Source organism: Alosa sapidissima, chromosome 5 (genome assembly GCF_018492685.1).
Source record: "Alosa sapidissima isolate fAloSap1 chromosome 5, fAloSap1.pri, whole genome shotgun sequence".
Taxonomy (NCBI): Eukaryota; Metazoa; Chordata; class Actinopteri; order Clupeiformes; family Clupeidae; genus Alosa; species Alosa sapidissima.
Window position 1 is genome coordinate 24,976,573 of NC_055961.1, and position 13,475 is coordinate 24,990,047.

General features: G+C 45.1%; 1 protein-coding gene across 26 annotated transcripts in view; it reads right to left on the bottom strand.

The window, feature by feature from the left end:
* dlg2 (discs, large homolog 2 (Drosophila)) overlaps positions 1 to 13,475 on the bottom strand; it is a 180,592-nt gene that overhangs the window by 24,222 nt on the left and 142,895 nt on the right. For 17 of the 26 annotated variants that reach the window (XM_042092775.1, XM_042092779.1, XM_042092773.1 and 14 more), the window contains 3 exons: positions 11,822 to 11,978; positions 9,554 to 9,656; positions 7,986 to 8,030 (listed from right to left, as the gene is read on the bottom strand). In XM_042092775.1, the coding sequence (XP_041948709.1) occupies positions 7,986 to 8,030; positions 9,554 to 9,656; positions 11,822 to 11,978 (305 nt within the window). The remainder of the gene's footprint in view (positions 1 to 7,985; positions 8,031 to 9,553; positions 9,657 to 11,821; positions 11,979 to 13,475) is intronic. The other 9 variants (XM_042092771.1, XM_042092787.1, XM_042092796.1 and 6 more) reach the window with 1 other exon arrangement.

Genomic DNA, 13,475 nt, shown 5'->3' on the forward strand with positions numbered 1-13,475 from the left:
CAGCCCTGGGATTTAATCACAACTAACAGCCAACAGTGTCCTTCCGAGTCTGGATAGAGACTAGACCTTCATAAAAGAGCCTGAAATCCAGCCAGCATGCTGTCTTCCACTGGACTGGAAAGTGGTGAAATATCTGAAACACTGGTAGACAAACCCCTGCGTCAACTACACTGTGCTCGATAATGGTGAAATAGCTGAAGCACCTCTATCAAAGATGCATGGTATCCTTGAAAAAGCATAACCACAAGAGATGGAAGAGCTGCTACAGTACGTTTATTTATTCAGCTTCTCTGTTGTCAGATCAGAGAGATACCCATACTCCAATGTGTTTGGTTCCTTCTAGGCTGAGTTATTGACTCAAATAACAAGGCAATACATCACTGTGTCCACAGTGTTTTCTTTGTGTGTATGTGTCAACAAAGAATCTGTGTGTATGCACATGACAAACAGCAAACTGACACATTATGGCTTTGGTTCTGAATAGTTTAGCTTTACTTTGGAGAGAGCAATGGTCCCTAAGTAGTTGTCTAGCTCTGGGATACCCAGACATCACTTTGCTTCCACTAAAGTACACCATAATTCATTGACATATGACAACCTAAAGACAAAGCAAGAATAAACAATTTTCTTACAGAGAGAAGATTGATGGTTAAAACCCACTACCTGCTCTTGCTAGTGCACCAATCTCAGCACCAATTACATACATCACCACAAAGGCCCTAAGCAAATCCGATCCGAAAAACAATACCTGTCCAAACCATTTTCTTTCCTTGTTAACGCAACAGCTGACATTTTGGAGGGCTATAAGGAGAGACGCACAGGCACAGAGGTAAAGGTTCTCCATAAATCAATGGCAATAAAATATCACTGGCATTATTCAGACAAGTGTACTGGGTGTCGTGCCTGAAGATTAATGCTTTCCTTGTGATGTGAATAAATATTCAACCAAAAATTCCCATTTACATATCGGGAACAAATGGGGGGGACGAGGTACGTAAGACCTACATGGAACAGTTATATCTGCTCAATCCAACAACAAAGGTACGGAAAAGAGGATAATGCATGTCGTGATGTACCAGGCACCTGCATCTCAACCAGACCCTCATTATGAAAATCTGATTGTGAACTGAGTTTGTGATGTACCCAGTAGACAAAAGTGTTCCCTCTTGAGACACCCAGACACATACACACACACACACACACACACGTTCCTGCTCTGTTTCTGTATGCATGTTTCCTGTTCCTAATTGCCCATCGAGGGGGGCTGCAGCGGAGGCTGGCGGAGCTAATGCCACTGCAGGGTCTCTCCTGACGTCGCCAGGGCCCGGGTGCATACGCTGATTCCAGCTGACAGGTCGGAAGCACCTGAGGGACGGGCTGCGTGGCTCTCAGGCGAAATGGAGCTCGCTCCGGCAGACCAGCACACAGCGGTGCACAATTCAATCGGGCTGAGGCTCACAAGCACTTACCGATCTGGCGAGAAATAACTCCTATTGGACTGACAGCATTCCAGCCGACCTACATCTCTGTCTCTGAGTGGGTTTGTAGAGTTGCCTGGCAGTGAGATTCAGCCCCCATTTCAACTCCGAAATGTTATATTTTTGACAGTTTCATAACACCAAGCACTGCCATATATATATTATTTTTTTTGTTCTTCTTGGGAACAGCACCTCATCCGGCTTCAGACTCTGAAAAGTACAATTTTTCAGTAGCATGAAGGCCTGTCAATCCAACAGCCCAATATTTCAACAGATGATGTTATTGTCCTACAGAGTATGTGATGGTTACCCTTCCAGTGAAATGCCTTAACTATCCAATCTATGAACCTGTCCGATGGTGATCCCCGCTCAGGTTAGGAAAACAAAACCACTGATCCTTTATCTCCTGTGGGCTTATTCACAAAGACATCCATGACCCTCAACCCATTCTGTGATGCCCTCCAACATTGGCTTAATGGCATGGAATGGAAAAGGTTTATGAGTGGAATGGTAGTGTTGGCATCCTGATGCTATTATGCATAGAGCCTAGACTAGCCTGGTGCTGAATTTATGCCATTATGTTTGTAATTACTCTTCAATGTATTAGTTAGGAAAGACAGAAGAAGGAGAGAGCTTTGTTAGGAAATCTCAATATAGGCTGCCTAATGGTTATATGTTCAACAGTATATTTTAAAGCTAGCTGGAGGTATTCCAGTGCATAGACCTGTCAGAGGTCAGGTAAATGAGTTTCTGAACTTTAGGTTTCATTGTACAAGGTAAACGGAGATACTGTGTGTAAGGGCTGCTATCAAGGTAGACTGTGTAATATTACCATTGAGAGCATCCTCACCAACTGTGTCACAGTATGGTATGGCAACTGCTCTGCCTTCGACCACTAGCAACTTCAGAGGGTGGTAAAAACTGCCCAACGCATCACCAGTTCTTCACTCCCCTCCGGGAGGCGTTACAGGTCTCTCCGCAACTGAACCAGCAGATTCAAAGGAAGCTTCTTCCCTGCGGGTGTCACCCTACTGAACTCTAGCTCTGCACCCCGGAGATTATAAGAGTTTACTACTCTAATAATGTTACTGTTACTACACTGCAATGGTACTGTTACTACACTGCACATAACTGTACATACTGTACATATCTGTCTATACGATTCATACTGAATATCCATATTTATTCTGTTTTATATATATCTTATATATCTTATAATATATTACTGTTAATACACTGCATACATCTATATTTTTTACTACTCTTATAATGTTACTGCTACTACACTGCACATATCTGTACATGTTGTTCCTACTGCATATCCATATCTATTCTGCTCTTATAAGGTTACTGCTAGTACACTGCACATATTTATAGTTAATTTATATTACTGTAAACCATTCCTTCTTAACTGTATACTATTGTCTACACTGCACTATATATCTTATACTGTCTATGCACCACCTGCCTATACTGTGTATATCACATTGCACTTTTCTGCTTTTTTAACATACTCTGCAGAATGACAATAAAGTTGAATCTAATCTAATCTTTTACACAACTTTATCTCCATAGGTGGACTGCAACTGTACCTATTGGACCTACTGAACACTGGGTGCTTCGTAATTATATTTCACTGTTTGGACTTATTTCACCTCATTTGTAAGTAAGTGTTCATAAAGATTCGGTGAACTCACTTGTGTTTTTCCTTAAGATCCATCTACTTTACAAAGATGTGTTAAAAGAGTGAAGCCTCTCCTGCTTCAAATAAGCACTCTCAAGGATAAAAGGCCACATCTATGTATTACACCATCCAGTAATACCCATAAATGCACTGTACCTTTGACCCACTGCGGCAGCAAAAATTCAAGCTAAACCGCTGTTTGGTGAATTAGCGGCAGGACATTCATTTTGTCCATTTGCATAATTGCACCCCTATGCTCGCATATACTTGACCAGAGGGCAGCCGCGGCGGTGTGGAAAGACATTCGGGGGGTCACATTACTTGTGAAAAAAGTGCTGCTCTGGGTGGGCTGGTGGGCTGGGAGCCAGATGCAGGGCTCAGCCAGAGGAACAGAGCCTGGCTCCAGTGGAGCTGACTCGGGCTCCACACAGCCAGGGCATGCTGCTCAGGGGCTTGCAAGGCAAGGGTGTGCTCCAGGAGGCTACTCTTCCATTGAGTGGGGCAGAACGTGCACGCTTGCACTTCCTCCTCTCACTTCCTCAAGCTCACTTTTCTACTGAAATCAATCAGCATGACATCAGGGGAGTGGATACACAGGGAAAAAGCCCTTTTACTAATTACCATAAAATTCACATGGCTGAAGCCTTACAGGCGTGCTTCTTTGACTATGTGCATTAACTGACCTCCGAGGTTGTGCCTCACAGATCATTTACAAAATATGACCACATGCACAAAATTGTCCCCTTTTAAAATGAAACTGGAATTCTGCAGAAAAGATTGGGCTGCAGTCATAAAATGCATCACCTGATTTTATACTACATTAAGGGCAGGCAGCTTTTAATGAACTTGGGCTAATGGTCTGGTTTTTCTATTTGCAAGATAAGTGGCAATGCAGATACTTTCTGGGGTTGCATTTGCCGTTGTGTGGGTGTGTGTGTAGTGGGGTGTTATTGGTGAATACTGGACGACATTTGCCTCCTCGCTCTGGATCTGGATCACACATTTGTAGAGGTTATTTTATTCGTATGAAAGATTGACCAGACCGTCACATGCATACTGTGTACAGCTTGAACAGCACAAAGGGATCCTCTTTTAAACAAACTCTGTTCAAGTTCTTTTCTGTTTAGGCTACAAGCTAGGATGAGATGTTTGAGCCAGGCTTGTTTAATCTGTGTTTACTCAATTAAAACACCTACTGTGTGTGTGAACTTTTTTGGCAATATGATCTAAAATGGGTGACAATCTACATAAGCCTGGAATATTATGGTGGGAAGGCAATTTTTGGCATAACAGTGGCTATCAAAACATAAAAGCTATTCATCAGGCGACATTTCTGAAAGTTGTCTTTTCCAGTATATTTTTTAAAGTTGTTGGCCACAAATGCAAGTTATTTGCAATGTGCAGAAAACAAATTTGCTCAGCTGACTGATAAGTTCATTAAAAAGACTTCAGTAAACTGGATTCAGCGAAGAAAGAAAGTTTCAGTAAAACTTTGTGAAGTTGCGCGAGCAGCCTTAATTATTGCCCAGAGAATATATGATGAAACTATATATTTGAATTACCTGGAAGTAAGAACTATTGCATTTGTCCAACTATTCATAGGACACAAAGGCTACAGCGACATTATAACTAGGCTCTTACCACATCTGCTGGCATTTCAGTTAACATTTAACTGGAACTCAAGCAGACATTGAACAAGAGACGACACTCATTTACATATCCATCCATTCCCATTTACAATAGGAAGAACATACAGAAATTTTGGATTACTAACAAATCTTATGTAATGGAAGTGATTGTTTATACTGTATGTATTAGAAGTGAATACTAATCTACATTTATTACATAGAAGTGATTAACATTTCATTCTCTTATATTATTTGTATGCTTTCTATACATTTAATACTGTGCTTTAACTTTGCTTTGTCTGTCATTTGCTCTCTCCGTGTCAAGACTTTCTAATAAAGGTCATGCGACCCCCTTTGTCACGAGTATTCTGCCTGAGGCAGTAATATTAGGAATATCCCGACAGGAAATAGACTATGGCAAGAAAATGCTAGGATTGGTCAATACAATATATATACTGTACATGCTAAGGATGTACAGTATATGTATTGTATTGACCAATTATCTGACTTACTTGGAGTAGCCACATTACTTGCATATGGGTCACATGCTATATCCAAGAAGTGTACATGTATTGTTGTATTTCTGCATGTATGGGGAGTTTTGGAAAAGACCATTGTACTCATGTGATTTGTATTACCACGATGTATCTAACATGTATAAGATGGGGCCTTGCCCTACAGAACTTTGAACCTGCTCCCGGTATCGTGAATAAACCTGAAGTGATTTCTCACACCTGAGTGTGCCTGGAGATTTTTGACCACAGCATCACAGCAGGGAATAGTGATGCCATGATAACTTTGTCCACTAACATATATACTAAAATACCCTGTCTAACATTAGTGTGATGCAATATGGTTACTGCTTATGCTTACTGCTTGTTAGGAATAATCCCCCAAATTTTACAAAACTCTTTGGTTTGTAGGCTTGGTCCTATAAATGGATAAATAGAGACAAACATGGTATTTTACCCAAAATGTCACTGCAATAGCACATATGATCTCTGTAAAAGACCTGCACAAAGCATTCCCTGGTCTATGTCCATCAGAGACTATGGGTAAGACTGACCTTACCGGATTCCCACCATCTGGCTCTGGGGCTCCTGCTAGGTCCCATTTGGACAGGAGAGCCTGTTGGCAGTGGGTACCCCCTCAAACCAAATTACCCCCCCCCCCCCCGAACCCTCCGGCTCATCTGCCAGCCTAAATAACATGTGCCAAATGAAATGGCGAACACCAGTGATCACATGGCCTATATACAGCGAGCTTGATGTTCTCTGTGGTGAAAACTGACTTGGCTATGGGCTTGGCCATGGCCTTGTGCCTTGCGTCTGAAATTTGGTTGAAGGCACTGATCTCCACTACCCTGGAAATCCAGAGTCCTCGCGAGAGCACAATTTGAATTGTGTCTGCAAGACACTCTGGCAATGAGTAATGATGCATGTTACTTTTGCCCCTTGCATCGCGGGAACCAATCACATCTGTGTATCTGATATAGGCGGGCCAAAGGCGAGCTAAACAGATGACGACAGCGCTGCAACGTTGGAGGTCAGTAAACATTGGTCGTAGTGTTATCAAATTGCGTCGAAGTCCGGAATCATTCAGAGTAAACATTGGTCTAGTGTTATCCAATTGCGTGCAGTGAGATTTTCAAATGCATGCTTGGTGCCGCCCCTCGAGTTGGGCCATTACATAGTTCGTGGCCAGACCCTTAATCTTTCTAGATTACCAGGGTCTGGATTTTCCAGACTAGATCTCCACTGGGTTATGGGATAATGAAGGGTGGCTAGTTTTACTTGAATAATGAGGTGCATTAACGAGGTCCAATTTCATAACATGATATCACTCTTCCTGGTTGACCTCTGCTGTCAGGGTAAGGTGAATTACAGCTCCTTTACTCAACATGTTGGCCATGATCGCTGAATATATTAACATAATGTATTTTAATCTCCAGGAAATCAATCTTGTGTTACACTACGAGATTGAAGGTGCTGCATAACACGGCACCCAATCACAAATCATTACAAATAAATAAATAAATAAATATGTAATACATATATACTGCAATAACTTGCGATACATTTGCCATTAAAAATAAATAAATAAAAAAACCATGCTTGTACTGTTAAGGTCGCTTTTGTGCCAGTGATGTTCAGAGCACATCATTGAGAGGGTAGCGGGACCAGAGCTGGAGCCCTGAGAGTGAGCATGCCGTGCTGCATGCTGTGTGGGAGAGAGGGCAGGCGGGAGAGGGGCGCGTGGGGTGGGGGTGGGGAGTGTTGGGAGGGGCACTGGGGGCAGAGGGCAAAAGGGCAGAGAGTGCGGCACCACAGACCTGGAAGAAGAAGAACGCTGCTCAGCTCAGGCCGCGGGGGCTGGCCGATGCCACCAGAGCTCCAGACACATACGTACTCAGCAGGACATTAGTGAGGGGCTTATATGCAGGAGAGCTGACCATACGATACAACCATCTGCAGCGCTACTAGAAACACCACAGCCAGAAATGTCTAGAACATCCCAAAAACCCCCTCTACTCCATATACAGGGGCTCTGTCAGTCTAGCTTAAGAGATGGTTTAGAGCCTTTGACTTTTAACAGCCCCTTTCAAGGACAAACTTACAGATTGTAACTTAAAGCCTCATGCAATATTAATGTGCAGACAGAGAGGAGATGAATCACTCTCATATTGAGTTTCGCTGCTGAGAGCAGCCAGCCTCACCACTGTGGTGACCATACATCCTCTTTCAGGGTGAGTAATGAGCTGTTAGTCCAGATGAGCTGCGGCCATGTTAGCCCGTATTTAGAGTTTAGTGACTTGAGGCAGGTGAGAGAACTGTCCCCCCAGCCTTCGCCTGCACGCTCAGCTAAAGCACAAGCAGGAACGGCATCCTTCTGACGTCAGGAAGGGTGGGGGAGTCAGAGACAGGGGAGGCAGCCTAGCAACAAAGGTGGGGGTGGGGGTGGGGGGGTGAGTAGAGGGCAGTAGGGGACAGTGAGGGTGGGTTGGGAGTGGGGGTGAAGAGGGTGGTGCGGTTTGCAACGGGCAGAGGTGCACACACGGTGGAACAGTGCCCCGTCCCCAAGCACAGTCGCCTGACCCCTCCCTCCCTCCCTCCCTCTCCGCTCTCCCATGCTCGAAGCCGCCACTGGGCAAGTTGACCTTGGGCCCGGGCGCTTGATCACATGTGTGCCACAAACCTGGTGCTGGATGCGGGGCCCGGCGTGGGGAGCACGACGCGAGTTCTGACGGGTGAGAAAAGAGAGCAGTCATCAGTACACCAATGGCCAGTCCAACGCCCAGTAGCACTCTCTGTGTTCACATACACACACACACACATACACACACACACACACACACACACACATACACACACACATACACACACACACACACACACACACACACGCACACACACGCACACACACACACACACACACACACGCACACACACGCACACACACGCACACACACACACACACACACACACACACACACACTGTCTTTACGATGCTTAACAGCAGTCACTCAGCTCAGCTACTGTGTACTTTTGTTATCAATAACCATCTGCAAAAGCTCACATAGGCAGGGATGCAGAAGTGCTTTTCCAAACATAATAGCCAATGCAGAACAACTAACCAAAATGTAGACCAAGGTCGAAACAATACAGAACAAAAAAAGTAAAAGTTTCAAATCAACATCAGCAGAGTCTAAAGAATGGGAGACAACACTAATGAACCCCCCACCTCCCTCAAAAATGATGCAATCTGCTATGGCTGCTCTGCCAAATCAGTGCACAGCACAGTTCCTCTCCCTCCGCACCAATAAGTACCAGCAGCTCCGGCTCCTGCACTCTGCGGGTAATTACTTGCATTTATCACAACTAGACACCCCCTCTTCCTCTCCGCACACACGCACAACCCAGGGCAGGCTAAGCCTCCTATGGCAGTCTTCCTAAGGGGAACAAATGGAGATATGCCTTCAAGCTGATAGGCCAGTTCATATGCAGAGCTGCACTGATGTATGTGTGGCCAGATTGCAAAGTTTATTTTCAGTTATTACTTTCAGTAAATGGCTGTAAAGAGCAAGCATGAAACAATAATTCGCTCAGCACTGTGAAGGAGCAATTCAAATGTCAGCTAGAAATTTACATGTTTTCTGACTTCAGTTACAAATAGATTCGTTCCAACCAAACAACCAAAAAAACAAACAAAAAAACAAACAAAAATACAAACAAACAAACAGACAGAAAACTGTTTGAGGCACATACAGGACACAACGGCAATTAAGGTTGTATCAGCGATAGCGGGGATACGTCACTTCTGTTGATGTTCAAACAAAACAGAGCTAGCTCGCTACTCCCTCCCCCTCCCTCCCGTGCAATTGAAACTCTCCTAAACGCGCATCTCATCGGTTATTGGTTGAAACACTTTATTTTGCTTTTTAGTGGTTGACAACCCCTGTTGGTAGCTATTTTTTTGTGTACAAATCTCGGAGCCTAAGCTGCCTACAGAGACACGTTTTTTGGATGTTTTTTTGGGCCTTTTTTGCTGATACAACCTTTAAAGCACAAATACTCCATAGTGTGCAGGACTAAAATGTCTGTTTTAGTTTGTTATTTCTGTTTAGTTGTCCATTTTTAAGTGAGCTCCAGAAAATTCCTCTTTCGCATCCCCCCCGTGGTAACATGTGACCTGTATGTCCTCAGAGCTGTGGTGCTGCCATCGGTCATGTGACGGCCGATGCAGCAGCAGCGGCGGACACTTACCCTCCGGCCGGTACTGGGCGACGATGGTCACCGTCTGGCCAGCGCCCTTCAGTGCCGCTGCGGCCTGTTCATGGGTTGCGCCGCGGAGGTCGATGCCGTTCACCTGCAGACACACAGAGGCACATTCACAGTCACTTACATTCACTTGTACTCATGCATCTGGCAAGCCGCCATAATGTAAAGCGCCTTGCAAGCAGAGAAGCAGAGCCGCCCCCTCTCAGGGCTGTTAGAAAAGGGAAAGAATGAGATGGAAAAAGAACAGAAGCCAGAGCATTTTATCAGTGTGAATGAGTGTGTTTTTTTCTTGTTCCGGTATCCACCATCAGCAGGCTACAGTAATAGCATCACATTACAGAGCCTCAGACTCAGACAAAAACTCAGACAGAAGGCATTTGCAAGACCTACGGCAGCACAGGAGGGCCAAATACGTCATTCTGAGTGACAGAAATACAGAACATCTATAGCTGTGGTGAAATTAGAGATTTTGCATATATACAGAGCATCAGGGTAAAGGAGTGGCTATCACATTACTGACACTGTGGCATCCAGAGGAGAAGTGGCTGGTAGAATGTCAGGAGCCTGAGGGCCAGCCAGGCAGAGGAGGTGGCAGCAGAGCAGGCTGACTGGGATAAGCACACTCTCTGAGGAGGCAGCACAGCGCCTACTCCCCTCATGGAGCAGCTAAGCTACCATGCATTACAAAGTGTGTGTGTGTGTCTGTGTGTGTGTGTGTGTGTGTGTGTGTGAGAGCGACAGATAGAGAGAGTTGGTGTATGTGTGTGTGTGTGTACAGGTATATATATGTGCTATATGAGATAGAGTTGGTGTATGTGTTTGTGTTTGTGTGTATGTGTGTGTGTATGTGTGTGTGTGAGTGAGAGAGAGATGGTGTATACATGTGTGTACAGGCATGTGTGTGCTACAGTATATGAGAAAGAGAGTTGGTGTGTGTGTGTGTGTGTGTGTGTGTGTGTGTGTGTGTTTGTGTGTGTGTGTGAGAGTGCGCGCGTGTACAGATCGCCTCCCTGCCCTTCCACGAGTGCCTATGCTGGCTCGCCTTGGTGAATTTGAGAGGTGCGGCGTTGGCACGTCCATGACTGTAGCTGTGGCTATTCTTAGCCTGCAAATCAGGCCAGCGCCCCACCGTATCTGCCTGCCTGCCTGCCTGCCCTCGTCATGGCGGAGGCCGCGGCCGGAACAACAGTGTGGTGTCTGATTGCTCTCCGCCTTCTCTCCGCTCTCATCACCAGCCCCTAATCAGAGAGCCCATGGGTTAGAGTGAGAGAGCAGCCATTTCACTAACGGGATCTCATCAACGTTCAAGTCTCATGGGGGGTGGGGTGTGTCGAAGACATCCGCTACCCCACCATCTCACTGCGTACAGTAATGGCATCTCGCATTAAGCCAAGAGTGTTGATTTGGCACACTCTCTCTTCACAAAACTTGATTGTTTCATGAATACATTAGATTCATAAGACCAAACTGGCTTCAGTTTTATTATTTATATTATTATTAATATTTTTTGCTTCATGAACAATGACTGAAAAGCATAGGTTTAAGAAGAGAAATACAAAAAAAATTCCCCAAAATCTATTTTCTCTCAATTGAGACTGGTATCTAAGTCAAGCTAAACGTTTATTTTCTACTCAATGCTGGTTGGACCATCACTTAGTCTGAGACTGCCATCTGTTGGTGAGGTGATCTGCTGTTTTAGTTTTGATGAAATTGTTCATGAAATTGTTTCTTAGCTCTGCAGTACAAAGACTTGGAATGAAATATCCATGATATCTATGAAATATATAATAATTATATCAATATTCTGCACAATATATTATGTGGTACATATCACGGTTAAAAAGATTGTAGAAAGCATCCAGCATCATTGCCATCACTGCCATTTAATTTCCATGTGGGAGAAGATATTTAGAAAATATATATCAAAATATATATAAAAAACCATCACACTAGTCGTATAACCGGAAATATTACAATTATTTTAGGTTAGATTTTTTTGAGGTTTAACTAGCTTCATAAATAGAAAATAAAATCTGGTATGTGTGTACGTGTGTGTGTGTGTGTGTGTGCGCGTGTGCGCGTGCCTGTGTGTGTGTTTGTTGGGGGTAGTAACGTATGTACTCACCAAGAGAAGCAAAAACAAAATAACCACAAACATGACAAATGACACACACTGTTCGCCTCAGCCGTTTACCCTAATGAGTGTGTGTGTGTGTGTGTGTGTGTGTGTTGGGGGGCAGCGTCGGCACTCACCGAGAGGATCTGGTCTCCGCGCCGCAGCTCTCCGCTCAGGTCGGCCGGCCCGCCCGCCAGGATGAAGGAGACGAAGATGCCCTCGCCGTCTTCGCCGCCCACAATGTTGAAGCCCAGGCCTGTGGAGCCCTTGTGCAGGACCATCTTCCTGGGCTCCCTGTAGAGACACGTCAGGTAGTACATCAGCTCAGAGTCCGTGGGGCTCAGCATATTTCCCTGCTCCCTTCCTTTCTATCCGTCCAGGACAGCTAGATCGTCGTCATGGAATCACGCACATGCACTTGCACGCTGGTGCACCCGTACACGCACACACACACAGACGCGCACACACACACACACACACACACACTCGGTTGCGCGCAGTCTACCAGTGGCAACAGCCCAATAGGGGATTGCTCTACTTAGATAGCATTTGTCCCATTTTTTGACTGGTTTCCTGGAGACGGAGAGTGAGATCACAAGGACACACTCATACGCACTCACACACACTCACACGCTCGCTCTGGTACAGCGTCATTTATCAACTCGAACACCACTGAAGTCAAATCGGAATGCAGGACATTTTGAGGACACGGCTTGTTTAGAGTTTTACTACCCACCATCCCACACCCTCTCCATCCCCATCCCAATCTGTGGATGCACACAGGGGGTGCACATACTCTATATCCTCTACAAGCCTTTTTTTGGGGCAAATGACTACAGGCCTGTCGCTCTAACATCACACGTGATGAAGACAATGGAGCGACTGGTTCTGTGCATACTCAGACCCCAGGTACGCTATGCACTAGACCCGCTACAGTTTGCATACCAGGAGAAAGTGGGCGTGGACGATGCCATCACTTATCTCCTACACAGGACACATTCTCACCTAGACAAGGGGAAAAGTGCTGTGAAAATCATGTTCTTTGATTTCTCAAGTGCTTTTAACACCATCCAACCCCTCAGACTGGGAGACAAGCTCTTGCAGATGGGTGTGGACGCCCACCTGGTATCCTGGATTACAGATTACCTGACCGAGCGGCCACAGTTTGTCAGACTGTAGAACTGTCTCTCGGACACTGTGATCAGCAGCACCGGAGCTCCACAGGGAACTGTTGCTCCCTCCAGTCCTGTTCACCCTGTACACACCTGACTTATGCTACAACACTAAGTCATGCCACATGCAGAAGCTCTCTGACGATACTGCAATTGTGGGGTGTATCAGGGACGAGCAAGAGGAGGAGTACAGGAGCCTGGTGGAGGACTTTGTGCAATGGTGCAAACTCAACCACCTTCAACTCAACACTTCGAAGACCAAGAAGATGGTGGTGGATTTCCACAGGTATAAGCCCGCTCTGCTACCAGTCTCCATTGATGGGGTCAATGTGGAGGTGGTAAACACCTACAAGTATCTGGGCTTACACCTGGACAATAAACTAGACTGGTCAGCCAATACTGAAGCACTCTACAAGAAAGGGCAGAGCACCTTACCATGCATACGGAACTACAGGCTCAGTCCCTGCCCTGTCACTGCAAGCGCCTCATGCTTGATCATCCTTAAGCACACTATGTGGGTGTTTGATTTAGATTTTTTAGTATATTTAGTATTTAGTATTTTAATATTTTTTTTATCTTCTACTGTCTCTATTGTGCAGTGGAGTTTTTATATTTATAT